The sequence below is a fragment of the Pezoporus wallicus genome, unplaced genomic scaffold (assembly GCF_028554395.1).
Source record: "Pezoporus wallicus isolate ANWC-B61680 ecotype Strahan unplaced genomic scaffold, APGP_CSIRO_Pwel_v1 contig_13942, whole genome shotgun sequence".
NCBI classification, from domain to species: domain Eukaryota; kingdom Metazoa; phylum Chordata; class Aves; order Psittaciformes; family Psittacidae; genus Pezoporus; species Pezoporus wallicus.
This window is the reverse complement of record NW_026640476.1, coordinates 14,650-40,213: the sequence shown is the minus strand read 5'-3', so window position 1 is coordinate 40,213 and position 25,564 is coordinate 14,650. Positions and strand designations below refer to the sequence as shown.

Below are 25,564 nucleotides of genomic sequence, written 5' to 3'. Positions count from 1 at the left end.
ATTACAAGAAATACATTTTCCGCCTTCCTGTAAAACTCTTCTCAATTTCTACACTCAGCATTACTGGGATTGAGTGTCAGGGAGAAGTTAAGCTAATTTAGATAAGGTAAATACTCAAAAGCCTTAGTCCAAGCTGATCTATGTTTTTACTGCTGTTGGATATTTAATAGACTTATTTCATAAATTGTTTTTTTAACAATTAAATGGCAAATCTGCAATAGGAGGACATAAATCGTCAGGAGAAAAATCTTAGACTCAGGTTTTTATATGTTAATGCCTAAAGGCCTGAACACAGGGATAACAGAGAGTCTTTATTGGTTAAGAGGGAACCTGAAGGCTGTGATCACTCCAAACCTCGCAGGAACAGCTTCAGTGGGATCTCTGCATTAGGCAGGACTTGGCCTCACACCTGAAAGTCTGTACACACCATAACTGAAATAGCTGGGAAAAGATGCTGCTTTTGTTCTTGGCTCTAGAAACCTCCCTCCCTCCCTTGAGCTCTCCTATCTTGGTCTCATTCTTAAATAACAAATTAAAACATATCACTATTGGCAGCTTGCAGGATTGCTTTCCATGCCAAGGCTATAACAGGTACTATAACAGTCCTCAAGCCTTGTTCAGGTGAGCCAAAAAGGGCATATCCCAGTTTGTGTCTTGCAGGCTGCCTCCTGCAGCAAGGTCTTGATAGCAAGACTGTGGTAGTATTTTGTGTCAGCAACAACGCATCACTTTTTGGCAAGTGCACACACCAGAAATGGCACCTTCCACAGTACATAAAAGCATCCATTTGCTCTGTCAATAGTGAACTGCAAGGTCAAGTCAGGTTTGGTTGTTGTGTTTTAAAAGTTGTAATTAAACACTGTTGTGGCTTCCCCCCTCCAATGACTTCAGACTGCACTGGTGCTGGGATGCAAAGCATCTGAGTGCAACTGAACACTAAGACTTGAACTCTGAAGCATATTCAAAATGCTGTGTAAGAGATGGAGGCATTTGCCTTCTCACTTTTGCTCCTAAAATCAAGTGCTCCTGATCCCTTCTTAACAGTCTGATCTGCCATCGGTCTCCCAGGGAAATGAAATCAAATGACCACTTGTCAAAACAGCCATTTCAGCAAATTACATCCTGAAGATGTAACCACTTGAAAACTTGCATCCAGAAACTCAAACTGTTGCCCTTTTCATGGTGATATTTTTATAGGCTTTCCATTCTTATCATACTGGTAAACAAGCATTTTGATGCAGTGCGAGTTGGCTGGGGAAATCCAAGGGCTGCTTGTTATGGAAAAGTTATGGTTTGTATAGAATTGCACAGGTTGCTTCTGACACTTAAAGAAGGCTTTCAGCGTGGCAGCTGCCATTGTGCGAAATCTTTTGCTAATAAAACAGTAGAGGAAGAAATTAATTGCAGTGTTCAGCAGCGCGAGCATATTGGCGATGTCTGACACAATATGTACCACCCAGCTGTTGTTTATAGGTGATACGTAGAGGTGATACAATATCATGATTACTCTTGGTGCCCAAAGTATGGCAAAAATAGAAGTTATAGTAAACAAAATGGCTGTTGTTTTCCCTGTGGAGTACCCTCGCAGTCGGAAATGGCTCTTTCGACGCAGCTTGTACACGATGATGGAATTCAGGATGAAGAAGATGGAGCAGGGCACCAAGTAAACAGTAAAGCAGTGGATCCAGATGAGGACGTGATGCATTGATGTGCTTATGTAGTCTTCAATCCAAATGTTAGGCCACCAGTAGTAGGGGATGCTGGTCAAAAAGCAGGTGATGTAGACACTTACAATGACTTTTCGAGTACGAGCAGGGTAGGAGACTGTGTGATATTTCAGAGGATGGCACACAGCAATATACCTATCGATTGTTAGTGGAACCGTAATCCAAATGGAGGTGTGGATAGAAGAGAACTCCAAGACCTCAATTATTTTGTCCAGTACCTGAGGCATCTGTTTGTTTAAGATGAAGTCTTCCATGAGGAAGTCAACAAAGACGATGAAGAACAGAACCAGGATGTCAGCAGCAGCTAGAGCTAGAAGGTAGTTATAGGAGGACTTCTGCCTGCGAGCCACGAGCTGGGAAAGGATGATAACTGTCAAGATGTTTGCTATGGAAACAGAAACACAGAGTTAGGCAGTTAAGACATAACACTACCTTTCTTGAGCACTTGCTTGGAGCAGTAGCTCTGTTCAATCACCAATCACCATGGCCACCTTTAATGAAATTCAAGAAACCAAAAGGAAAGCACTACGGTTGGGTCCCTCAGAGCAGCTGTTGCAATGAGGGGCATGTGGCCCTGCTCCCAGCTGTGGGACACACTGACACTCAGTGTCCTGGCAGCCTGGGATGAGAGACACAGGAATGTGGGACTCCAGGCATGGGGTTAGGTGGTATCCAACATCCCTGGGCTATCTCCGTGGAGCAGATGTAGAGTCATAGCCCTAGCTCTGTTGCTGCTCACTGGTGAGCCCTGCTGCTGCTGTTGGCATGGCAGCAGCATTGTGAGCAGGGGGTGCTGAGGCCCCTGCCTGTGCACTGCGAGGAAGGGCAGCAGGAGAAAGAAACTGGTATCTCTCACACACACTCTTATTTTCCCACTTTTTTTTACTTTTTAAACAACTGACAGATCGGTAGGGTGGGGTGGGCTGTGGAGAGAGACATTTTGTTCCTTATCCTAGCTCATGGTGCTTCCCTGTTCTAGTTTATAACTCTGTCTAGAAAGAGCTGAAAAGCTACCTGGATTAGGTGATTCCCCCTTGACTGAGTGGGAACCTAATCTAGAGAGGGGCTATCTGGGAAGCACATCCTTGGGTCTCCTGAGAGCTGGAGCTGTGTTACAGCATACAAAGTTTTCAGCTCTGCCCAGGATGAGCTTCCTGTAATTGTCATCTCTTACAGACAGGCTCTGAAAAAGCATCTCCCTTCCCACCACTGAAACAGTCTGTTCCACAGACCTGCTTGCTTATCCCGAGCTGTTCTTTAGAAGTCCTTCAACTGGAAGGCATTTTTCCTCTGGTGTGATACAGCTGAGTCTTTAAGGAACAGCTGCTGGTCGCCTCAGACATGATGCATGTTCTGATTCAGGCTAAGTATAAACATCCTTGAGTTTCCTGAAAAGGCACCTGCTTGCAACTTTCTGGCCACAGTACAGACCCATCACCTAAACCATGCCTAGATGTATTGCATGACACTAAATATTGCAGTGAAGTGAGTGTCGTATCTCTGCTGTTTCACTGTCTGGTTTGATTCAGTTTTCTAAAGCTGTGATATGTTTTGGTGCCTGCTTGAACCGGTACTATAAGTGATGTTCTAGGAAGGACTCAGTCCTACAGCCCATGGCCAGGCAGAGCTGCTCACCATGGCTGCAAACAGCCCTTGCAGTCCTTGAGAGCTTTCCTGGAACACTAAGGTGCAGCTGAACTTTAACCACTTGCTCACATTTAATAGAACTTACTGTGTAGTCTTGAATAGGGAAAAAAAATCCTATTATTACTAGCAGTATGGCTGGAGTGAGACATGTGAAATTGTTCCCATCAGAAGTTTGTATCATTTGCCTACAATACCTGAAGTAGTGCTTAAAAATCAGGGATGTGGTTTACTGTGCTAGAGACTGCCAAATGTTTGTATTTGACATTTTCATAAGTGTTCTATAAATCACCCCTTCTGTGAATTCAGTGCTTCAAACGTTTCTGTCAGCTTTGATGGATTTCCCAAACAAATCAACAATAACTGTAAGGATTCTTTTAAATCAGAGAGAAAGGAAGTTGCTGACGTTAAGGTAACAATGACCTAGAACATATGTCCTACAACTGAAAATGCTCATTCTTTTTGAAGTGTTGGCACTGGAGAAAACTTGTGCCTTCATAAATGCCTTCAAAGCCTGTTGTCTGGGTGCAGGTTTCTGCCACCAGGGAAATGAACTGCAGCAGAGTGAATGATATTGAATAATAGCCCTCGTGTCACCTGCTTTCGTATTAACTTCATATTAATTTTGTAACTTGGAACAAAACTAAATGAAACATGACAATCAACTGATTCCTTCCCTAAATAAAGAAATAAGCATGAACTTTCCAACAACATTGTCTCAAATCGCCTTCAGCAGGGTGGTTTTGCCAGTTCTGCCCTCTATTAACATGAATGCAACTGCATTGATTTCCACCCAGAGCAGGCGTAGGAGATGGGGGGCAATACAGCTAGAACTGCTGTGTCATTTTTCACTTACTTGCTTATGAAATGCCTCTGTTATGCCTGCTGCTGTGCTGTAGAGGTACAGTGAGTGATGTACTGTCAAGGAAATCCTCAAGCTGGAATGTTTATCTTGACTCTGCAGCAAATGTTGGTTTTGGCCAGCCAGGCTGAGTGACTTGGCTTCACAATTACTGGATGTGACCCACAGGGTTCATCTTCTCTTTAAATCCTCTCGATTTGACTCACTCCAGTGGCAGCAGCTGAAGCCAGTGTGCAGCAAGGGGAATGCTTGAGGACACTGGTCACTGCTGGTAACACTGGCCTGCCTGTCAGAGGGTATCCTGCAGGGATGCTGAAGTCATACCATGTCCAGGCACAGCAGCTTTGCTCCCCACCCCTTCTGCCCATTGTGGGGATCCTGCTGTTTGGTTCTAACCCCACTCTCACTTTCCTACAGGAGTAGATTTATGAGCATTCCTTTCCTGTGTACCCCCTCTCCCTGTCTTTCTCAGGGTTCCCAGCAATAGCAGTAATAGCATGTACTGAAATGCAAGTTATTCACTTACTGCCAGCGAGCTTTGCTTGGTGAGCCAGATTAAAAAAATGATCTGACAAAGTACATGCCATTTTTCTGCAAGGGGTTACAGTATCTTGCATTGGAAATGCTTTCTCTGGGATCACATTAGGGCTTTTTCTGGCTGGATGATAAGAAATATTGTAGTATCATTTACTTTATAAAAGCAGACATACACTGGGGTGCAGCAGAAAGTTGCCAATATCACAGTGCCTTAGCACAGGGCTTGGGACTGTTTTTCCTGCTGCATGATGTGTAGGGAAAGGGAAGATGAGCTGTGGACAAGTCTCAGTCCTTCACCCATTTCCTAGCCAGTGTCCTCACTGGTGTGTCCTCAAACGCTGTCTAAAGCTCAGTAAAATGGGAAATGGGTGGGAACAACACTGTATGAATAACTGTGTCCTTGTGCCAGCACCTTGCTGACTCCTGGGTGCATACTCAGTGCCCCACAAGCTCTCCTGTAGGCAAAAATTATTTACTCCAGGTGAAAGGTGATGAAAGAGTATTTGCAACCAGATCTTAACTTAATTTATGCTAATTTTTGCACTGATATTGTAGTCAGTGATAAAGACTATGGTAGAGATGGTGATGGCGCTATAAAAGTGTCTATCCCTACTGTAACTGGGGAGCTGCAGCTACTGGATAGGTCAGTGCCCCTAAATTGTCCTGCATGGTGTACTGCACATTTCTTGCAGTGTTTTTTCTAGATACGAAGTAGTTAAGATCATCTGAATTTAAAAGACATTGATCACTGTGCTGGGAGTTGATTAGGGGACGATAGATGGGAATTTCTGCCACTGTTGCTTGCTGCAGTGCAGCATTCTGAATTTATAAGTACGTAGTTGAGACCTAGGACTTGATTAGGGACTAGACAGCTGAAGCCTTGAGATGCCACTAGCAGATGATAAGTAACCATAAGAATGCCAGTCTCAAGTCTTTCCCTTCAGACATTGAGACGCAACCTCAGAATGCCTCTTGACACACAAACACAATTGGTCCATGCTGCTCAAAATACAGCAACCTTCTAACCCAGGCAGGCTTCATCATGGGATACTTGAATCTCTGCTTTGACATCTCTGACTCATCTTCTGAGAACAAACTGCAGCACTGAAATTCATGCCATGGGGATCCTATGTATCTGAGAGGGGTCATCCTTTAGGAGGAGCCCTTACTCTCATGTGAATTTAGGTCTGTTTCCCATACCAACGCCATGCTGCCTTGCCTGCAGACCCCATTCAGCCTTCTGTGTCTCTCCAAAGCGGTGCCTGTGACCTAAAGACACAGTTTTTTTCTCCACCTTCTTGTTTTATGGATTATAGTCATAGCTCAAATGCAGGGGATTCGCAGAGCTCCTTCCACTGACTATTATCACAGTGTGTGAGCTTAAGCAGGAGCAATTGTGTTTTTCTAAAGAAGAAACAGGCAGGTTTCTGGGCTTTGTTGGTGTTGTTTTTTTTTTATTGAGAGCATTTTGCATGTACACAGCAGCCTGTGCAGTGAAATAGCCTTTACAACGCAAGTGGTAGCACCGCTGAGTTGGGAATAAGGCCTGCTGTGTGGTTCAGTAGTTCAGCATCATAAACCACCTAAATGAAGTAGCCGTGAGTGTCGCTTACTGAGTGTGATAAACATTAGGTCACTGACTATAATGGACACCTTTTACCGAATGCAGTTGTTGCTAGGATCCCTACAAATTATTGTGCAGGGCATGAAACTACTCTGCAGGCCTTGTGTTAGTCACCTGACTGGCACAGAGAGATGGAAAACTTAAATTGCTATAGAAAACATGTATGTAACACCTCCTCCTTAGATTTAGAAACTCTGAGTACAATATGCTGAAAGTATATGGTGAAAAAAGGTAATGTCTTGGCTAGATGGAAATAGATTATTTCCTCTAAACTAGGAAGTAATGTTATTAAGATGTAAACAGGTACAGTGTCCAGCAGCCAAATCTGACCATGGTTACGAACACAGTCACTTGCCAATAGCTACCAGATTGGAGATGAGGATGGTATTCAGCACTCACTCTGTGTGTGGGCTCTCTGGAGAAGATGATGACAATGAGAGATTTCTGACGGAAGCTACACAACAGAACTGTTAAGAAAATAAAATGCTGTGGTAACAGAAACGTGTTTATTACTGATGTTGGCTATAGCTGGTTATGTGGTCTTTTAAAATGACCCCTGGATGCTGTCTGCCCCTGAAGAAGATAGGGTAGTTACATGTTTTCCTCTTACAACTGGTATTGGCCAAACTCAACACTACAGCATATAGGGACAGACCCTGTGAATGGTGCCTGCTCATGGCTAATGTAATTTGTTTCTCTCTTTTATTATTGTATTCTGAGATCCTTCCTTAAACCATTGTGAAGTGTAAAGAGATACTTTATAGAGTATAATTAGTGCAATACAATTTTTTCCTTCCCTGAGAGTTCCTGTGAGGATTGACTTTTAAAATAAATTGATTTATTTGTTGTTCAATTGTCTGAACCCACTGAATGGCACAGACCTGCTCGCCCTCGGGAGAGGGGAGAGCCCTCAGCCCCTTCTGCTGGTGCCTGCATCACCTCCCAGGGGATGGAGAGGGCTCTAAGATGGAAAATGATCATCACAAAAGCTACTGTAGGGGCACGGATGCAGGACTGCCACTGGAGGAGGTGTTGAACCTTGCTGGAAGGCTCTCATGTGGTTTGTGCTTAGAAATCACATGTACAGGGACAGACTGCGCCAGTTTTGATGGTTGGAGTGAACCTGAAGGTAGAGGACGATCAGACTCCTGCCCAGATGCTAGAGGAAACACGGCATGGCCTTGCACTTAGTGAATTAAAGAGTTAGTGTCAGAGGCCAGATTCTGATGAGGAAGTCTGGCCTCCAGGGCTGTTTTTCTCACTGACAGTGTTATTAGCTGAGGTGGCTCTGGGGAAGAATGCAGTGAATGGGGTACTCTGCTCCATAGCTGGCACTAGCCATCAGTGCATCATGGAGGCCAGAGAAAGATTTTAATCCAGCCAAAAGCACTTCCTCTCTGTTGGAGGGCACATGTGGTAATGGCGTGGAGATGCCAATGGTGGGTATGCACTTTGAGCCTTGCCAACCACTCAGGCTTAAGTGCAGTAACTTGTCTGGCGGACAGGTGTAATTACACTGTGTTGCTTTTGGCTTTCCTAGACCATTGGAGTAGGGTTTTTTCCCTAACTGTTATAAAACAGGGCTATTTCTGCAATATTAGAATGGCCCAGAGGATCCCTAGGCTAGGATGTGGGGAGGACCAGTACATGCTCACTGATGACACATGTAAATGTGACAGGGATCTGGTTCTTGCCATCTTCACCCTCTTCATCCACCTGTCCTGAGCAGTGCAGAAAGCCTCTAATGACACTTGGACTTTCTCCCCCACCTTGAAGCCTTTCTTAAAAGGCACTCACACCAGGACAAAAATGTTTAATACACCCATCTCACAATCTAGTGTTGCATCTTGTCACCACAGCAGTAAAGCTTTCTCATGAAATTCATGCTGGGAGGAGGAAAAAGTGATCTGCAAAATGATGGTTATTCATGTAACATATCTGGACAGAAGGAAATTTTCAAGGCAATTCGGGTAACTCATTTGGCAGGTGTCTGTGGCTTCTAAATGTAGCCTGTCAGTAAAGTTTAAGAGGTCTCAAGCTGAGTAACTTGAGCTCAAAGATGGCATTATACCCTTCTGATACCGAACACCAAAGCATTAAGGCAGGTGCCAAAGGTATTTGATGGGATGACTAGGACGGAGGGAGGACGTGATTTCATAAGGGCACCAGCATGAACTCTTTACTGAACATGAATAATTAAGAGGATTTTACTTCTGATTGAGGTTTTACTAAAAAACCTAGTCTTTATGTCTTCCTAAAGCATTAGCTAATGCAATAGGAGCTCATGCTTGCAAACCCCATGGCCAAGCTTTCTCAGAGACTCTGCCAATTTTACACAATATGCAGGAAATTACAAGCTGTGTAAAATCATCACAGTTTGGCTTTATTTCCCCCACACAGAATACACTGCATCCATATTAGATAGATCGCTCTTTGGTGTGCTAGTCTGGACATTGAGGAAGACACACACTTGGAATGAACAAATGTCTGTGAAATGTCCTAGTCTGATGTAACTGACAGGTAATTTGTCTTGAAACCAAAGGCAACCTCTAGTGCACCTGTCCATAGAGTCAATGCACCATACGATTGAAAAGATGGAGAAGTTAAATGACTCTCTATTCCAGGGACTCTCAGTTTCAGATGGTAGAAAAGAACAATTTCAGTGAAAACCATGTGTTCAGTGTTTCATAGGCAGGCTTCTCTCCTCTTCCATATATAAAGGGATAAAACTCCTTGTAGTCATCTTCTGTACTGCTAATTTTGGTCCTACTTGGTTGCCTCTACTCCATTTCCTCTGCACAATCATTCTGGTGTCCTGGGTGGGAACCCAATACCATCTTCTCCCATTAGGTCACCCCTAGAACAGCACCAACAGCACTCCAGACACTAGGGTTTAGGATGCTTACATACAGATGTATCTTTACACTGCAGAATAAAAATGGAATTGTGTGCAAGGCCTCCTATGCTCAAGAGGTTAATTTTGGCTTTACTTCCTTTTCTGGTGTCTCAAAGTTAATGGGGAAAGAGATTAAAGGCTCAAAAAGACCACCTGAAAAAGAAGGTTATAGGCCAGAGAGTGTTTTGCCCTTAGCATGAGAAAGCAGAGAGCGCATCATGTCAGGACAGATATCTCCATGTTGTTTGTTGCCTATAGCAAATCGTTTTGATGTATGCGAATGAAGGCCTTCTCCTGCTGGCTTGTTTCTACTGATTCACCCCCATTTTACAGAAGGGAGCACAAAGAGGAGGAGGAGGATAGAACTAAGGGATGAAGAACAGCAGGGTATTAGACTGCCTAGTGCTTCTGAATGCTTGACTTCTTAACGACTAGGGGCTCTGCATTACCCACCTACCGTGAAAACTGGCTGTGCTCTCTCTTTTGTGTCGTCATTTCAAGGAAAAATCTCCTTTGGAGTTTTTCCTTCCCAATCCATTTTAGCAGCCTGCCATGCAAGGTTGTGCATTTCATAGTCTACTGAGCCTCCCAAATATTGCACCTCGTTATCGTTACAGCCCTGACAGTGATGTTTCCTACTGATGTGGCAGAAGAAAACCAAAGTTAGCAGTTGTACTCTGTAGTGGCATTCAGAGATGCGCAATCAAGTCCTCTTCTGTATTAGCATGGACTCAGCCATACGCTGCCATTCAGGATGCAAGGTTTTAGTGGCCACAGTCTACAGACATAGTGACCAAACTAAATCACTCCCATCTGTCGCCGGTTCTGTGCAGAGACACTGTAATGAAACTATTCTTTTTCCTAATGATTCTTCTTTCCTTAAAGAAAAAGCATTCATTTTACAATAGGAAATGACTCATTTAAAGCACATTAGCAGCAGATTTGTTTCCCTCTGTCCAGTAGCGCTACTGCAATGTACTGTAGTGCCCTTCAGTTGCTCTGACAGCTGAGCTAAAGTTCTGCCAGTTTATTTACCCTCCTTTAAGCAGGATGCAATGTACTGGCTTTGTGTCCAATTCAGATTTTAAGTCAGAGAAAGTGTGGCCTTTAAAAGGGGGGTTGAATTAGGCCTCAGGAGTGTTCAGTTCTTATTCATTGTATGAACTATATCTAATGAGCAACAGCTAAAGACTGCTGTTTTTTCAAGGTCGTAACTTTGCTTGTAACAATTCTCCCACTCGTATTTTCAGATCTTCCTCTAGCACTTCTATTGTTCAGGTGTTCTTTTATGAAAAAGGCTATTTATTCAGGTTTTTGGAAATGCTCTCTTTAATCAGAAGCCTCTACTGTGATTGCAGAATATACGAGGCAGTAGATGGCAGGAATCCAAAACAGGTCAGACACACTTCTGCACTGCTGTGAGCTGTATGTACACCTACCTTCTGCCTGCTTTGGTATTTACTGGGTATTACATGCCACGTGAGTCATCAACAAACATTGCTACCTGTCCTCCTTCCTACTCGTGGTACTAACCAGATCATGGCTATAAGTACAGAGATGGCAGTGTTCTTCAGGTCTCATTCCCCCTACACTGTGGGAGTGGAGGTAGCACAGCTGGGCTGTTGCATGGTGGCATGCACAGCCCACCAGCACTACCCGCCTTGCCAGGATGATGACCCTGGCTTGCATTCCTTCTGAGTAGCCTCCTTATTCCACACTGCATCTGGGGAGAAGGCTGCAGAAGGACCAGCTCTCCACTGTTTCAGTTTGCCTGTGACTGTACTGTGGTTTGCATGGCACAGTGCAAATGTTATGCTCCTGAGTGTCAATCCAACACCCTAGGGAGCATCTGGCTTGCTGTGCGAGGACACCCAGTCTGTTGGAGGAAGGTCCATAACGTTGTACCTATCTTTTGACAGTGTGTTATAAAGGTCAGGCACCCTGCTGAGCTTACTTCCTCTAGGTCAGGACTACAGCTTCTCTTCCTCTGTGTGGAGGCCACTGAGTACAGTCTGTGCATGGCTGAGCTTTGAATGATACAGGTTGTCCCCACCTCCACAACACCTTGTTCAGCAGTAGGTCTGACATGAGAGCTATCTGCTTACAACCAAGTGTGTGCAGCCTGCTTTCCCAAGCTTGCAATCCTGAATTTGCGTTTAGATGAGATCAGTTTTAAGCACAAAGAAAAGAAGCATTTGTGGACTTTCAAAGTCTGAAGTGGTACTTCCCTGGGACATTGGTTTGTAACCTCCTGGAGATGCTGGGTATGTCCGTACTTTGTGTCACTGGCATGTGATGACCCCTGAAGCAGAGTTGCTCCCCAGGTAGGCAACTGACCAGGGAGCAAAGTGGAACCAGCGATCACACAGTAAGAAAGCCAGATTTTACTCTCTCTCTCCAGGAGGAGGAGACCGTGGAAAGAAGGGATCATGCCAGGCCCTGGTGTGTGAAATGCTGCCACTTTGTCCTTTCTGCAGCAATACACTACACCCCGACAGGGAAGGTGAGTGCATGGAAGGCAACTCTGTCACTGCTGCACCTTCTAACAAAGCAGGAATCAGGGTCAAAGCCAGGTGCCTACAGAAAGCGCTGCTGCTTCTCTTCTTGACCTTCATGGCCATGTTCAGAAGCACAGCCATAGCAGGAGCTCTTTGGTGAAACTGCTTTGTGCAGCTCTCACTGACAAAGGGATGGACTAAGAGTTGGTACCTGTTGCTCTTTCCTTTCTCGCCTTACCAACCCCCTTCTAGATTGAATCAAAGCAATTTCTTCATTTCCTCACATCCCACAACATCTCTTCTCTGTCATTTTCTCTCACTAAAGCAAGAAACATTTCCATTAAGCCTTCCTGGAGCCCTGCTCTTGCCTCCTGGCTAACTGGAGGTGCTTGAGAAGTTCTCTCTGAGTGACAGTCAAAGGGAGTGCAGGGATGGTAGAACAGGGGCTGCAGAACAGCTCTGTAAACTATACCATTCCCCCCACAAATGGGAGTATGACCCCAGTTCCAGTGCTACTGCCTCTCTCTGCTCCCCACCCTTGCACCAGCAGCTTCCCCCTGTCTCACACAGCCTGCTTCTGGCAGCACAACTGCACACTTGTGGGACACCTTTGCATATCTGCACTCAGAACAAGTCTGAGAAAACAGTTTCTGTCTCACCAGTATCTGCTTAGAGGGAAAAGAGATCTCTCATCCCTGCTGATCAGGAGGCAGGATCACCTCCGGCAGACTGTACCTGAAGTACAGTACCAGACCACCTGGGGACACAGTACCTGCTGCAGCAGGGTCTGCTTGCACTCATGCCCCTGTGGTTGCCCCTCTTTGCAGGGCACAGCTTGCAACTTGCCTCTGTGTGCCACAGCCAGAGCAGGGGTGAAGGAGTTCACTTTGTGCTCTCTTGTCTCTGCCTTTCTCAGACTTTCTGGTGCCTGATTGAACAGGGAGGGAGAAAAAGTCACTGCTGAGAACAGGATCTGCTGAGATGCCTGGGTTCCGCAAGGGAGGGGAAAGGATGCTTTCTCTGCCTGCACAATCAGGCCTGGCATCAATTGGCCTCAAAGTGGAGTTGTTGAGTTAGTGAAATTTCCTTCAGACACTAGAGCAGGAAAGGCAGAAACAGTTAACCGGTTTCTCTTCTCATCAGTCTGTCATCAAGATTTGTGGCAAGGAGTAAACCGTTTGCATTTCAGCAAAACACTGCACTAGTGCTGTATTTGAGAACAGATCCTAGACACTTTCTCTTAAATTCTTGGCACCACACAAAGCTAATTGCTCTGATCCCACAGACTTTAGGGTTCTTTTTCTACAGGTAGTTAAGTGTGCTACCTTTCCAATTTTCTAATGTCAGAAAATGGAAAAGCAGCTTCAAATTAAAACATGAAAAGCTCTTTTTAGCACTGCTCTCACCCTGTAACATATCCTCAATGAAGCCTGGCTATTTGAGTCTTCCCCTAAACGTATCCAGCTTGTTCTCATCTCTGTGCAGTCTTCACATGAGAATCATAAATTTCTCATGCACTCAGTACACTGTACATGTGCAGTGTTTTCAGGTGTTAGTGCCAACGTTATCCTCAGATAATGTGCACTGAACAAGCTGACACATTCATACCTGATGTGAGTCCACTGAACCCAGCATTGTTTCACCAACAAATGCTTTGGTCAGTTCTGTTAAGTACTACCACTGGTGCCACTGCTCTAATCAACTGATGTCTGATTCCCCAAGAAATGCGTGTCACCATTGCTGATGTGGATTGTACACCAATTTTAACCATGTTCTTAAAGTAACAGCATTAGGTCTCTAATTACAATGCAGTATCCCTAGGGAGCTGGTGCAAGTATGTGCTGAACACTCATTAAGTGATCTTTCTTGTCTGTGCACATAAGAATTTCCCCCTTTCGAAGACATACAAAGGCAAGTTTAGCTACAGACTGCTTCATAACAACTTCTTCACCTGATAATCTTGAGAGGGTCTTGGTCAGTTCCTAGGGGACAGGTGTTGAAACACAGCTTGTCATTACTGTGGACATCTAAGGCACTAATGAAGAGGAAACTACCTCCTTACCCCTGCTGGCTGGGTCCCTTCAGGTCAGAGCTGATACTCATCAATACTGTGGAGCAGAGACATTTGCTTATGCCCTACATCCTCTGTGGGGAAATACAGGACTTAACTTCCCAGTTTTGTGAAGTATTAGTCTGAACTATTAGCCAATCTTCAAATTTTAATTATAATCCAGGGAGGCATAAAAAAAACCAAACCAAACAAAACCCCACCACAAAGAACATCACTTCATGCAGGTACCTGCTGTAGTAGGCTGCTCTTCATGTCTGATTAGATTTTTTTCTATGAATTAATTGCTTGAAGAAGGAATTTAGGTGAACAAAACATTTAGAGATTGTAGACTCCCAAATGTCACTGCTGCTTGTCATTTCACACAGCGATTTAAACGTGTAGCTGTACATAGACACAACCAAACTCTTGTACTGCACCCTTAAAATACCGATTCACCCTGGTGCATCACATTGCTCTAACTTTTCCCCGACTCATTCTGCCTGTCCTTGGGATCGCTGTAGGTCACTCTGAGGCTGGAGATGTTAAACGAAGGAGCAAGCCATGATGTTTGCCCACCCAAGCTGTGCTGGGCTGGCAGCTCTGCCTACTGAAGCCCAGTCTTTACCTGCAGAAGTGGTGCTGTGGACCCTGTGGTCCTATGTGCCAAGATGTCTCACTGACAGCCTCAGACAGTCCCCTCCAGGAGGTGAAACCTGCTCATTCCCTTGTCTCAGCTGACACACTGATGCTGATGTGATGCTCATGTGGCTGTGGATACGTGCATGCTGGCAATGGTGCTTCACAGGTATTCACACCCAAGCCTGAAAGATCCTTTCCTTCCCCATTTGGGGTCTCTCTTGCTTTTCTCATCTCTAGCATCTCTATATTGTCTTTGTCCCCTTTCTAAGTAGGGGATTTCACTGAGGGTTATGCAGGCTGTAGGCTGGTGCCTGTGAGCTGGGACTTTCTTCTGAGCCCTGTATGTGCACTCGGGGATCTCAGTGTCAGTATTGCCATTGCCCTTGCAGGGCACTGACCCCAACACCAGACTTTTCTAGATACTATCCTGCTCCATCAGCTGTAGACACAGCCCCCTGAGTAAGACAAAACTCTGCTAACCTCTTGACAGCATGCTCCTTCCCCAGCCTAGTTCCTCACTGGCGGCACGCTGCTCCTAAAGCCAACCTTGCCCCAGATTTGCACTACAAAACCTCCTCAGCTACATTTCTCATTACAGCCAGCCCGGCCCGCGATCGACAGGGGACAGACCCTGCTGTCCTCGTACCGCTCTGTCTTCACATCGCCAAACTGATAACGGCCGGAACTTCACGACAGGCTGAGACTTTGTATGTCAAGTTCAAAGTCAGAGCGCCCGAGCCCGGGTGAGAAAGCGGCTGCAGCGGTGCGAGGGCACGCGGGGACAAACCCCGGCGAGCGACCAAAACGCAGGGACAGCGGCGTGTCGGGCGGCGAAGGCGCTGTCTACGGAACACCCGCGCTCAGCCCCGCCGAGAACCCGCTCCCGGGGACGCCGCAGCGCGCCCATCCCGCACCACACCGCGCCGCAGGCAGCCTGGCAGAGGACGCTTCTGCGGGCGCTACCGGCAGCTCTGCGGGAGCCTCTCCCGGCAGCGGCAGCTCCCGGGGCAGCCCGGCACTCACCCGGCAGCCCGAGGCACAGCAGCAGGCTGTAGTAGACGACAGGTGCGTACCCCAGGCCGCAGCCATAGCGGTGGTGCGCCAGGAGGGAGCCGTTGTGCAGGTGGACGTGGTTGTGCTCCATGGACCCGCTCTCCCCGCGGCCGCGCTGCCGGCGCCCGCTCCGCCGCACGGGCCGGCCCGCCCGCCCCTCGCGCGCTCAGCGGCGGCAAGCCTCCGCGCGGCACGCGGCGGCGCGGGGGGGGGCGGGACCAGCCGGCTCCCGGAGGCGGGGCGGGGCGGGCAGCCCCCGCCTCAGGGCAGCTCCCGCCTCAGGGCAGCTCCAGCCTCAGGCAGCCCCCGCCTCAGCGCAGCCTTCCGCGGGCGCTGTTCCCGGCTCAGTGCAGCCCCGGTTGCCGGCGCTGCCTCAGGCCGTTCCCGCCTCTGGGTAGCCCTCGCCTGAGGGCAACCCCGGCTGCCGCCGCCGCTCGAGTGATGGAGTCTGGGACCCCCCGCTCGGCAGAGGCAGGTCTGGGGCCGAGGAGGAGGGGTAGCCCGGCGGAGCAGGGCCTGAGGAGCATCCTGAGGGCACCTTGCCTCGGGGCTGCGCTTTGGCTTCCCCGGGACGTTCTTCCCTCTGCCCGGGGCAGCACGGGGGTGGCCGGCTCTGAGCCGGGCCGGCCGGTGGTGAGATTGAACCTCCCCCGGTGCGGCCGGCCCCACGGAGAAGAGCAGCGAGGGAATCCCCCAAGCTGGCACACAAGTCGGTAGGGGAGAGAGAGGCGGGTAGGGTTTATCAGCGGTGTGGAGCTGTATGACAGCCCCGGTTGCGCTTCAAAATGGGCTGTGAAGGAAAGTAGTAAATCCAGAAATGAGCATTTATAGCCGCAAAACGGAAACACAGACCTGGGGTTAATTACCCTGTCCCTCTTCTCCCCACAGAGAGACACGGTCAGCAGTGACATACACCGTGCTCCTCCCCACCCAGGAACCCCAGGTGTGTGTACAATTCCTGTGAGGTAAAGCAGAAAGGGAATCAGGATGTCTGAAATCGTTTCCACCCTTTCCTTAGCACTTGTGTATTTCAGTAGTCCTTTGTGTAACTAGCAAAGATAGAGTTACACTCATTACATTAAGGTGTTAGAGCCCTATGTTTTATGCTACCTACCAGTGGGCTGGACACTGATGTGTTGAGGAGGTTACAGTTTAGTGATAAAATAGATGTTTGATTACACTTTTACTGACTTTTTGACACCCAGTGTGTAGGGTTGAGTCCCACAGCCTGGCACTGCCCATGGAAAGCATCCCCTGGATTGCTGCCAGAGCAGGGCAAGGGGGTTTATGTGCACAATACCTTTGAAGTTAGTCGCTGAGACAGGTCTGTTGAGATGCTCACAATGTACAGTGGGTGAGTTATAAAGCTAAATAAAGATGTGGTCTCTTGCTGTCTGAAAACACCCAACATAACAATAATACAGCGTGAAATGTGTGCTACAGGTGAAAGGCACTAGTAGGGCAAGTGCTATAACAGTCCGTCAGGTGACTAAGCAATGACAGGTATATCTTTGGGTTTCCATGAGCTTGTTTGAAGTTGTTGAAATGTAGTTTAGCTTCTGTTTAGAAACATAGCAAGGAACAAGCAAGGTTCTGGTCCTACAAGGGCTTGGGCAAGTTACTTTGCTGGGAGTCTCATCAAGATTATTCACATGGTTTTTAACAGAAGAGGTCTTTTTGAACTGTACTGAAACCAGTTAAGCTTCCCAGGTTAAGCATGCTGGAAAAAGTATATTTTTCCTCTTATTCAGTTGGAGTCTTTGTGAACTTAGCTGTAAACATGGTTACAATCTGCTAGTATGGCCTTTAAGTTCATGTGTTCTTAAAATGAAGTCTTTTGAATCTATTCATTCAAATGATCAACACATTGTATAAAGCGGTGTGTGGAGGGCTGTGATTATACAGCACAAGGCCTTGTCAATTCAGCTCTGCCTGGGTGGCTTGGTTTTTTTATAGACAGTTAACTCACAGGGTTTTCTTATTATTTTGAAAAGTGTAATTTCTTCTTATGTTCCTCCAACAGACCTGGTGAGGAAAGAGAATTGTTATTGCCTCCCAAAAGGGAAGTGGTGATTGCTAAAACTTTTTCTTGGGTGAAGTAAGTGCATCAGCAGGGTTGAAAGCGTGACCCCCTGTTTAAAAGTTATGTGAAGTTTACCGGTAAAGCAGCACACAAAAGCAGAGGGCAGTAAAGCAGTAGTCAGCAAGCTCTGGTTAAAAAGCCTCGCATCCCGTTTGCAGTGCCCTGGGTCTCTCCAACTTCCCAATTAACAGCCGTGAAATCCCGCAGAGGCTGGAGACTAAGGAAGTGCCTCTGCCATCCATTTTTTGTTGTGCTGCTGCCACGGTTCTGTCTGGCCTAGTTTTAAACATCCTGAGCAATAGGACTTCCCTGGAGAGGTTTCTGTAATAGTAGCATTCATTTATTTGGTGTTAGACTTGTCTCCAGGGCGCTGTTCAGGTACCTGCTCGTGTGCTGAGAGGAGATTTTGGTCATAAGAGAAAGAATCTTTTGCCATCTTCCCACCTTGAGCTCTCACTAGAGCTTTGCAGCTGCAATCTGATGTGTTCCCATTGTACGAGGGGAAAAACTGGAAAATTTGGGTATGTTCTCTGACACTTCCTCTGGCCTGCCCTGCAAATGGAAAGGCCAGAGAAAATGAATCTGCTCCTGGTACCTCAGTTAGCTTGATTCAAGTTTGAGGAACTTTTCTGCTTTGCTGCACCAAGAGATTCTAAGAACAGGATGGACCAGGTTTCGAGGTCTGATTTGCTTTTGTTTCACTGAAGACAAGTTAACAAAATACATTGTAATATATAAGAAATAAAGGCTCAAAGATTGCTCTTCTGTTCAGCGTGTAAAAGGCTATTTGAGAGCATTCTGTCCTTCAGATAACTTCAGATGAGTTTTTGGCTTCAATGAAATGAATTTGGTTATTCTGCTCTCTGAATTGTGCAGTAACAGTACCTTGGACATAAAAGAAATTTCAATAAATCCAATCCAAACTTAACCTCAGTGTTTGCTTCTACTTGAAGTTGTTTATCTTTAAACTTCTTGTTTTCTAGCTACTCTCTGAAGGGATGACATTTACATGTAACATCAGGCCCTCAGTGAGAAGAGCACTGTGTTCTGCTGGTGAATTAGCAGTGAAGGCAGAATTCCTCTGGAGCTTTAAGGAGGGTGGTTTCTGAATCTCATCTCATAAACAGCTGTGTGCTCAGACAACGAGTAACTTTTTTTTTTTTTTCCAAAGAGCTCTTTATTTTTTTGTATGACATGCTACACAAGAGATAAGCGTACTTTGCTTTTAAAATTCTAGAGCTATTTGAACTTGGTTAGCTTTCTGTTTTTCAGAGGAACTGAGCCTCCCTGTGAATTGCAAGGCAGTGGTCCTTGGGGAAGGAAGATCGAGCAGTATGTTAGTCACATACACCCCCCTCCACTCATGCTGTGGAGGAAAGCAGGAGTTACTTCAAGAGAAATGAGGCATTGACTCAAAGAGTCTGGAAGAACTAAATGTTGTGTTGTTGCAAGACACTGGCATGAGTAACATGCCTGGAAGGTAGCAAGGGTAAAACTGGAAGACAAATGCATGGAGTCTGTACAAGGGATTAGGAGAGGCATTGTGACGATAGAGGAGTCTTTCAAAGGAAGAAGTATAATTTGGACAAAAAAAGGGGGCTAACAGTTACAAGAGGAAGGGACGTTGGCAATAGAACTGGTTTACCTGATCCAGGTTGTCTTACTTGTGTGGCAGTGCTGCAGGAATTCGTTTCAGAGCTGCTACAGAGAAAATGGTAGCTTATGAATGACAAGTCTTAGATTATACTTTATTAGATGCTTGTATATAATTTTTGCTGCAATGAAACCCTTCTCTTCAAAGCAATATTTTTCTCTTTACTTACTGTTAGCCTGCAGAATAATTGAGTCAAATTCTACTCCTGAGTTGAAGGACTGTCTTTGTCAATACCATTCTCCAGGTCTCTTCAGGCTTGGAAGGGGAGAAAGACCTTCCTGTGTTCTCACAAAAGCTGTTAAGAAGAAAATGTGATTATGAAAGTTCTTTACTGGAGCCTCCTCAGTGCCTTTGAATAGGCAGGCTCCAGTTTTACAAGAGAACACCGAAGATTTATTCATTTTTAAGGTGAAAATTTTTTCTTGTGCTGGTGGTGATTACTGGAAAAGGCTGCAGGGCCAGAATACTGGTGCATCAAGGCTTCTCCTGCTTGTGCTGTGGGTTCACGGCCTGTACCCTCAGGCTCCCCACCCCTGTAGACTCCACTTCCTCTTCCTGTGGCCTTACATCTCTCTGGAGACCTCACGAAGGTTACATCAGGTCTCAAACTGTGGCTGTAATGGAGCTTTGCCTATTTGAACCATTTGCCTATTTGAACCATCTGAAAACGTGTTTAAAGCCATTAAACACCTATGTTTTTCCTCCTAAAATTAAATATTTATTCCCAGAACTCCCTTTTAGGTTTCAACTGACGAATCTCATTGTAATTCATTTGAGCACTATTGTGAGTATACTTTGCAAGGGAACAGAAAACAGATGTGATAAATGCCTGAACATGAGATTTAACGGAGCATCTGTTGTTTTAAAGAAGCATTGCAAAACAAAGGAAGGTAACTCTGTTTTGTTTGCATTTAACCAGTAGGTGATAACACCTGATTTTCCATAGTAGTCTTTTCAGGTTACATTGAAAACATGGGGCAGAAATGTGCCCTGAGATAAACTCACTTCACCTGTCCAGTTTGCAGTGGTTATGACAAATTAATACTATTTTCGCAACCATCAACATATAGGTGGTGTTTCAGGTAAAATTAATTCATTATAATATAAATAAAATGCTTTCTGCAGGATAAGGAAGTGAAAAGTATCCATCAGAGTTTGCATGATGCTTAACTGTAGTGTTAATGGGCTTGGGCTAATTCATATGTTTAGCATAAGGATATGCTTAAATGCTTTGCTGGATTCAGGCATAAATAAATTAGGATTAAAATGTAACTACTTGATAAATACTTGTAAAGACTGAGGCTAATTTATCCTCTCCCCAAGGTGAAAAGGAAGCACATGAGATTCATGTCACAGACACTTTGCATCTCTTCTGCTGGGATTTTTAAAAGTTGAATAATGAAGTACTTGAATATTGAAGTTTTTGCTTGGGCTGGAAATTCCACGTGGTTTAACTGTAGAAAAGATAGTGTGCAAAGGTCTAACAAATGGAGGTGAAACGTTCTTGTTGCATTACTGTGCAGAAATCAATCCCAGCCTTTGAATGCCAAGAAAAAGAGTGAAAACAGATTAGATTATCTCTTATTTTAAAATCATTGTAACAATTATCTGTACAATTGCAATAAATGTTATTGTTACAACAATGCATTCATATTCATCATGCTAAACCTCATTAGACCTCATTTCAAGATTAAGTCACAAAGTTGCATACTTTGTTCTGTAGTTTTCTATGTAAATGCCATGTTTACTGGTTTGGTTAAATCCTCCTTGCACATTTCAAGATAAAGCTATGTGATTTTCATTTAGATTTGGAGCTTTTCTTCAAGAAAAAAAATACACTCCTTCCCCATATGTACTTGTTGATGCCTTCGCATTACTGGAACATAACAAGCACCAGCAAAATCAATGCACCTCTTCATGAGAGCTGGGAATGACTTCTGTATGGAGCAGTCGTCACTGGTTGGTAACGAGGCTCCTACAGAGAGTGTCTTGTCAGGAGTGGTGGTTTTGGCATTGGTGTGCTTGTCACGGGTGTGCACAGCGGCAATCCCTGCAGCTGCAGGAGCTGAGTGCTGGAGGCAGCTTCTCCACTGACTTGTATGTGGCTTATTACTGACAGCCTGATAGAGCTGAAGGAGGGTCTTGCAGCATCACCTGTGTTTTCTATGGGGAGGGGCAGGAGGCACAAAAGAGCGTGGCTCCGTGGACAAAAGGCTGATGCAGACTCTGATCCTGTGGCCAATTAAATAGATTGCAAGGCCACTTGTTAACTTCTGCCTGTCTACCAAATGAGCAGCAGCCTGAGCAGAATACGATTATGTTCTCATTTTACATATGGTTTTCACATGCTATCCCTCCTATTAATTAACTAGATTAAAGATTTTGTCTTCCTTGAACTCCTTTTCTTGTCTGATACGCTCTGAATTAGATGTAACCATTATAAAACATGGGTAACCATTATAAAACATACCAGAAGCAGAAGACTAATTTTTTCTAACTTTCTGGGTATTGTGGGTATTTTTAGGTACCACATTTGGCAGATACAGCAAAAATACCTTCCTGCAGGTGGATGTTTTAAGTGACCATAAAAGCTGCTGTTTATCTGGCTTTTATTTCCTTGATGTAAAAAAAATCTATTTTGAGTCTTCAATAAGAGTAATTTGTCTGTCAGTGGACATGTATTTTACCGCCTTGGGATTGTCTTTTTTGTTATTGTTTTTGCTCTAGATAAAGAGAACTAGCATTTATTCAAACAGCAGTGCCATTAAAAACATTAATGAGCTTTGTACCCAGTCTTACTCTCATGTAGTTTCACTGACTGGGCCACAGTTTCTCCTAATTTACCTTGGCATAAGTGAGGCATAAGCAGGATCTGGCTCAGGTTAGCCACAGTTTTACTGTAATCCATAAGGCCAGTGAGAGCACAAAAAAGAAGACAGCTGTACATAATCGGAAATCAAATAATGTAGTCCCTCTACATCTCTGCTTAGTTACTTGCTGGTGATGTTGAGCATATGTCCAAGCCTACACTAAAGGCACAACAAGCAGTCACCTGGAGGAAGAGGAGCAGGACCAGTGGTGTATCTGAGCCCTGAGACTAGAAATGGTTTTGATTAAATTCATGTCATTTTATAGACAGGTGCAGCGCTCTGATATCCTTATGTTTATTCTGCAGCTCACCTAGCTTTGTCTGTGGCAGGAGGAAAAGATGTTGAAACACATCATTGAAGAAAGGAAGAAAAAAAGAAACCGAAAATTGAACTTGTCAGTATTCACAGGGAGAGAGATGTAACTGCAAACTAACTGATGTGGTTCAACTCAGCTGAGACAAGCAAGCAGCGGAGGCCGAGCTGCAATAAGGCTACTTTCTAGGTGGGGACCAGTTTCATTAAGGTTAGTAAAATTGCTTCACTGAGTGGGGTGGGCAGGATCTGGCTTTTAGAAAATTGCAGAGAATATTATTGCAAGGTTCTCAGATTTTTTTTCCCCTGTTTAAATTGGCTCAGCAGGCCTTGCAAAAATCCCTGTGGGTTTGAACAAAAAATGATTTGCAGTTTCCTAGAGGCTGACAACTGTTTCTGCTCTAATCAGATAGTGCCCTGAAGAAAGCTTTGGTCTCCCTATGGATTTGGCAGCGGTAATCTAAAGTTACTTACAGGGGGCCTAATCCTGCTTGCCAGCATGTTTTAAAGAGGGTTAGTAGATTATTTTACACCTAAGACCACATAGGCTCTGCATAATATAGAGAGTGTGGTAAGACTGAATGGCAAAAGTTTCTGTCCTTGATGATATTAGTGCTTGGGCACACTTTTGACAAAGACATACGGCTGTGATTTTCCTACCTTGAACTTAGAAGTCAGGATTTCATTTTATGTCAGCACCCGGAGGCTCTTTGTTTCTTGCCTTTGCTCTTTATTGCTCCCACACTGCAAAAACATACACCAAACTGAAGCCTCTAATAATACAGCCTATGGAAATCACAAATGCAGGGTCACACAAGTGTTTGCTATTAGCCCCTGAAGTCCAACTTGGGCACTGCTATAAAAGCAGAGACTCTTCTGCCATTGACTCTTCTCTTGCACTGCTGTTGGCCTGGGAACACTAGAGTACTTACCAGACTACAGGGCTCTTCTTCCAGGTATGTCATGAACAGAACATTATTTTCCAAAGAGGCCACTGACTTTTCACCTGGAGACAGTGGAAGCTGTCAGTGGTCAACATTTCCAGTATGAGGCCTGAAGTTCCTAGTTGTGTTGCTGCTCCTGCTGGTTGATATGCACAGGCTTTGTCGGATCAATGGCAGTATTGCATTCCTGAATCAGACTTGGCCTTTTTTTGTCAGTGGAATTGGGTTTGCGTGAGAGGGGAAGGAAAGCTATCAGGAGGACTTCATCCCTTTTCCTCTCTTTGTACAGGCCAGTGCCTCTGGCCTAGATAATGCAGGTGTAAACTTCTGTGGATGTGTATAAGCATTGATGGAGTACTGTGCTAGCAGTGAGTTGCCTGCAGCTGTGGGTTGAATATTCTCTTTTTAGTCTTTGAATGAACCTACATATTTCTGAACTTCACTTCTTTTGCACGATACTGGTGGTAGATCTTAAAATACTCCTCAGCTCAGACACTCAAGTGTTTCCTCATTTTCAGGGGTTTGTTCTGTTTTGTGATGGTTGTACAATGACCAATGAAATAAGCATTTGGTTTTCAGTTTGAGGTAGCTAATGGATTTCAAGGCAATTTTCTATTGTAATTTTCTGCCTAATTGTTTTCTCTCTGTAACTGTATGCCTTCACTTCCAGGATTTACTCTTACATTCCTGTGTAGTTAGTTTGATGCAGATTCTGTGTGCTTCCACAAAGTGACTCTTCAATAGCAATCAAGGTTGCAGACAGGGGAGACAGAAGCTCCAATAAGATTATTTTCATCTGTCACTCAAAATGTAATTTCTGACCTGCATCTGGAAAAAATGACACCCCAATCTCAGAAAGTGGGTAACGTATCATTGTATGTGGCAGTCATTTGGAAGTGCTGGGCAGCTGACTAATGAGAGAGACAAACAGGCTGTGCATGAGTCGAATTTCTGATTCTCTTTTACAAAGGCGTTTTTTGCGCAGGTACCAGTTTATAACCAATCTGCTTTAAATTTTGTCTAGCATGTGGGAAGGTTCTTGTAGATCAGCACCACTTTGAACATTAGGGTAGTATCTAGTTTCTGTAAATAACTGATTTCTCTTTAAAAAGGTTGACTTTAACTTGTTTTTAATTAGTAATGGCAGATGTTCAGCTGGAAGAACACCTAGGGATCCTTATTCTAATAATGTCCTATTAGCTTTTAAACCTTCCTCTTAATGTAAATCTGTAATTAGAGTGCTCTATCTGCTGCATCCTACTACAAAATCTGTCTGTAAGCCAATACACTGGGATGCCAAAAAGCTGCAGGGATTGTAAATAGTGTCTTATGACTCTGTGTTTCGGATAATTGCACTCTGAGGACAAAGCAGAGTAACACAGCAGAGCTACAGCAGCAGCCCCCATCATCTTCCAGTTCAAAGGAAGGATATTCCCTTGGGTGGAGGATGCTTTGAAAGCAAGGGAAGACTGAAGAGGTGGAGCATTGTTTGTAGTCATTATGTCCCACTGAGACAGAATCCAGATGCAGACCAGCCCTTGGAGTTGATGGCAATGTGTCCTCCAGTCTTGCCCACACCTTCCTTGCAAGGGCAAGCTTCGTGATGGTCTGTCCCAGCAGGGCAGGGCAAGAGAATGCCTCTGGCTCTAGGGGGAGACTGTTGTCCTCTGAGTTTGGCCAAGGGTCTGTGAGAATTAAGACTATTTCATGTAGGTCCCTGGCTACATGGCTGAGATAACATGTAAGGTATCTGAGGAGGCTTTACCTCTGCTGGAAGCTTTTGGCTTTTTAGGTATTTAGATGTATTTAGGTGAATGTTTCTTCCTTGCGTCATTATTTCACTACCTCACATGTGTTCAGTCCCAAACATTATGGCACTGACAGGTCACTTCCTTAAAGTGATTTTATATCAGCACATCTCTGCTGACGCTCACCAAGCCATTCCAGCACCAAACTGATATAAACAACAAGTGAACCAGGCTGTGAGCTGTGTCTGTAAGCATACATGTAGAATTTAGATGGCTTAGTTGTTTTATCCTTAGAACTTGTCTCTTACGAACAAAACCCAACCCATTTCATTCACTGCCCTCTGGTGGCATATTCCCTTTTCCTCATATCTCTTCGTATCCTCATGTCTCATATCTCTTTAGAGAAGAGATTCAGAGCAGCCC

The 25,564-nt window shown here is 45.0% G+C and overlaps 1 protein-coding gene across 2 annotated transcripts; it reads right to left on the bottom strand.

The window, feature by feature from the left end:
• Positions 1–193: 193 nt before the first annotated feature.
• Positions 194–15,692, bottom strand: GPR139 (G protein-coupled receptor 139). 2 transcript variants are annotated; one of them, XR_008973461.1, is made up of 3 exons: positions 15,501–15,639; positions 12,561–12,716; positions 8,757–10,168 (listed from the first exon to the last, which is right to left on the bottom strand). XR_008973461.1 is itself a non-coding variant. In XM_057418991.1 (2 exons), exons 1-2 carry the CDS (start codon positions 15,619–15,621, stop codon positions 1,178–1,180), a joined length of 1,056 nt encoding a protein of 351 aa, XP_057274974.1. In that variant the 5' UTR covers positions 15,622–15,692; the 3' UTR covers positions 194–1,177. The 2 variants fall into 2 exon arrangements, 1 of the variants encoding a protein (XP_057274974.1); XM_057418991.1 differs by lacking the exons at positions 8,757–10,168; positions 12,561–12,716 and adding an exon at positions 194–2,112 and having other exon boundaries at positions 15,501–15,692.
• Between the last annotated feature and the right edge of the window lie 9,872 nt (positions 15,693–25,564).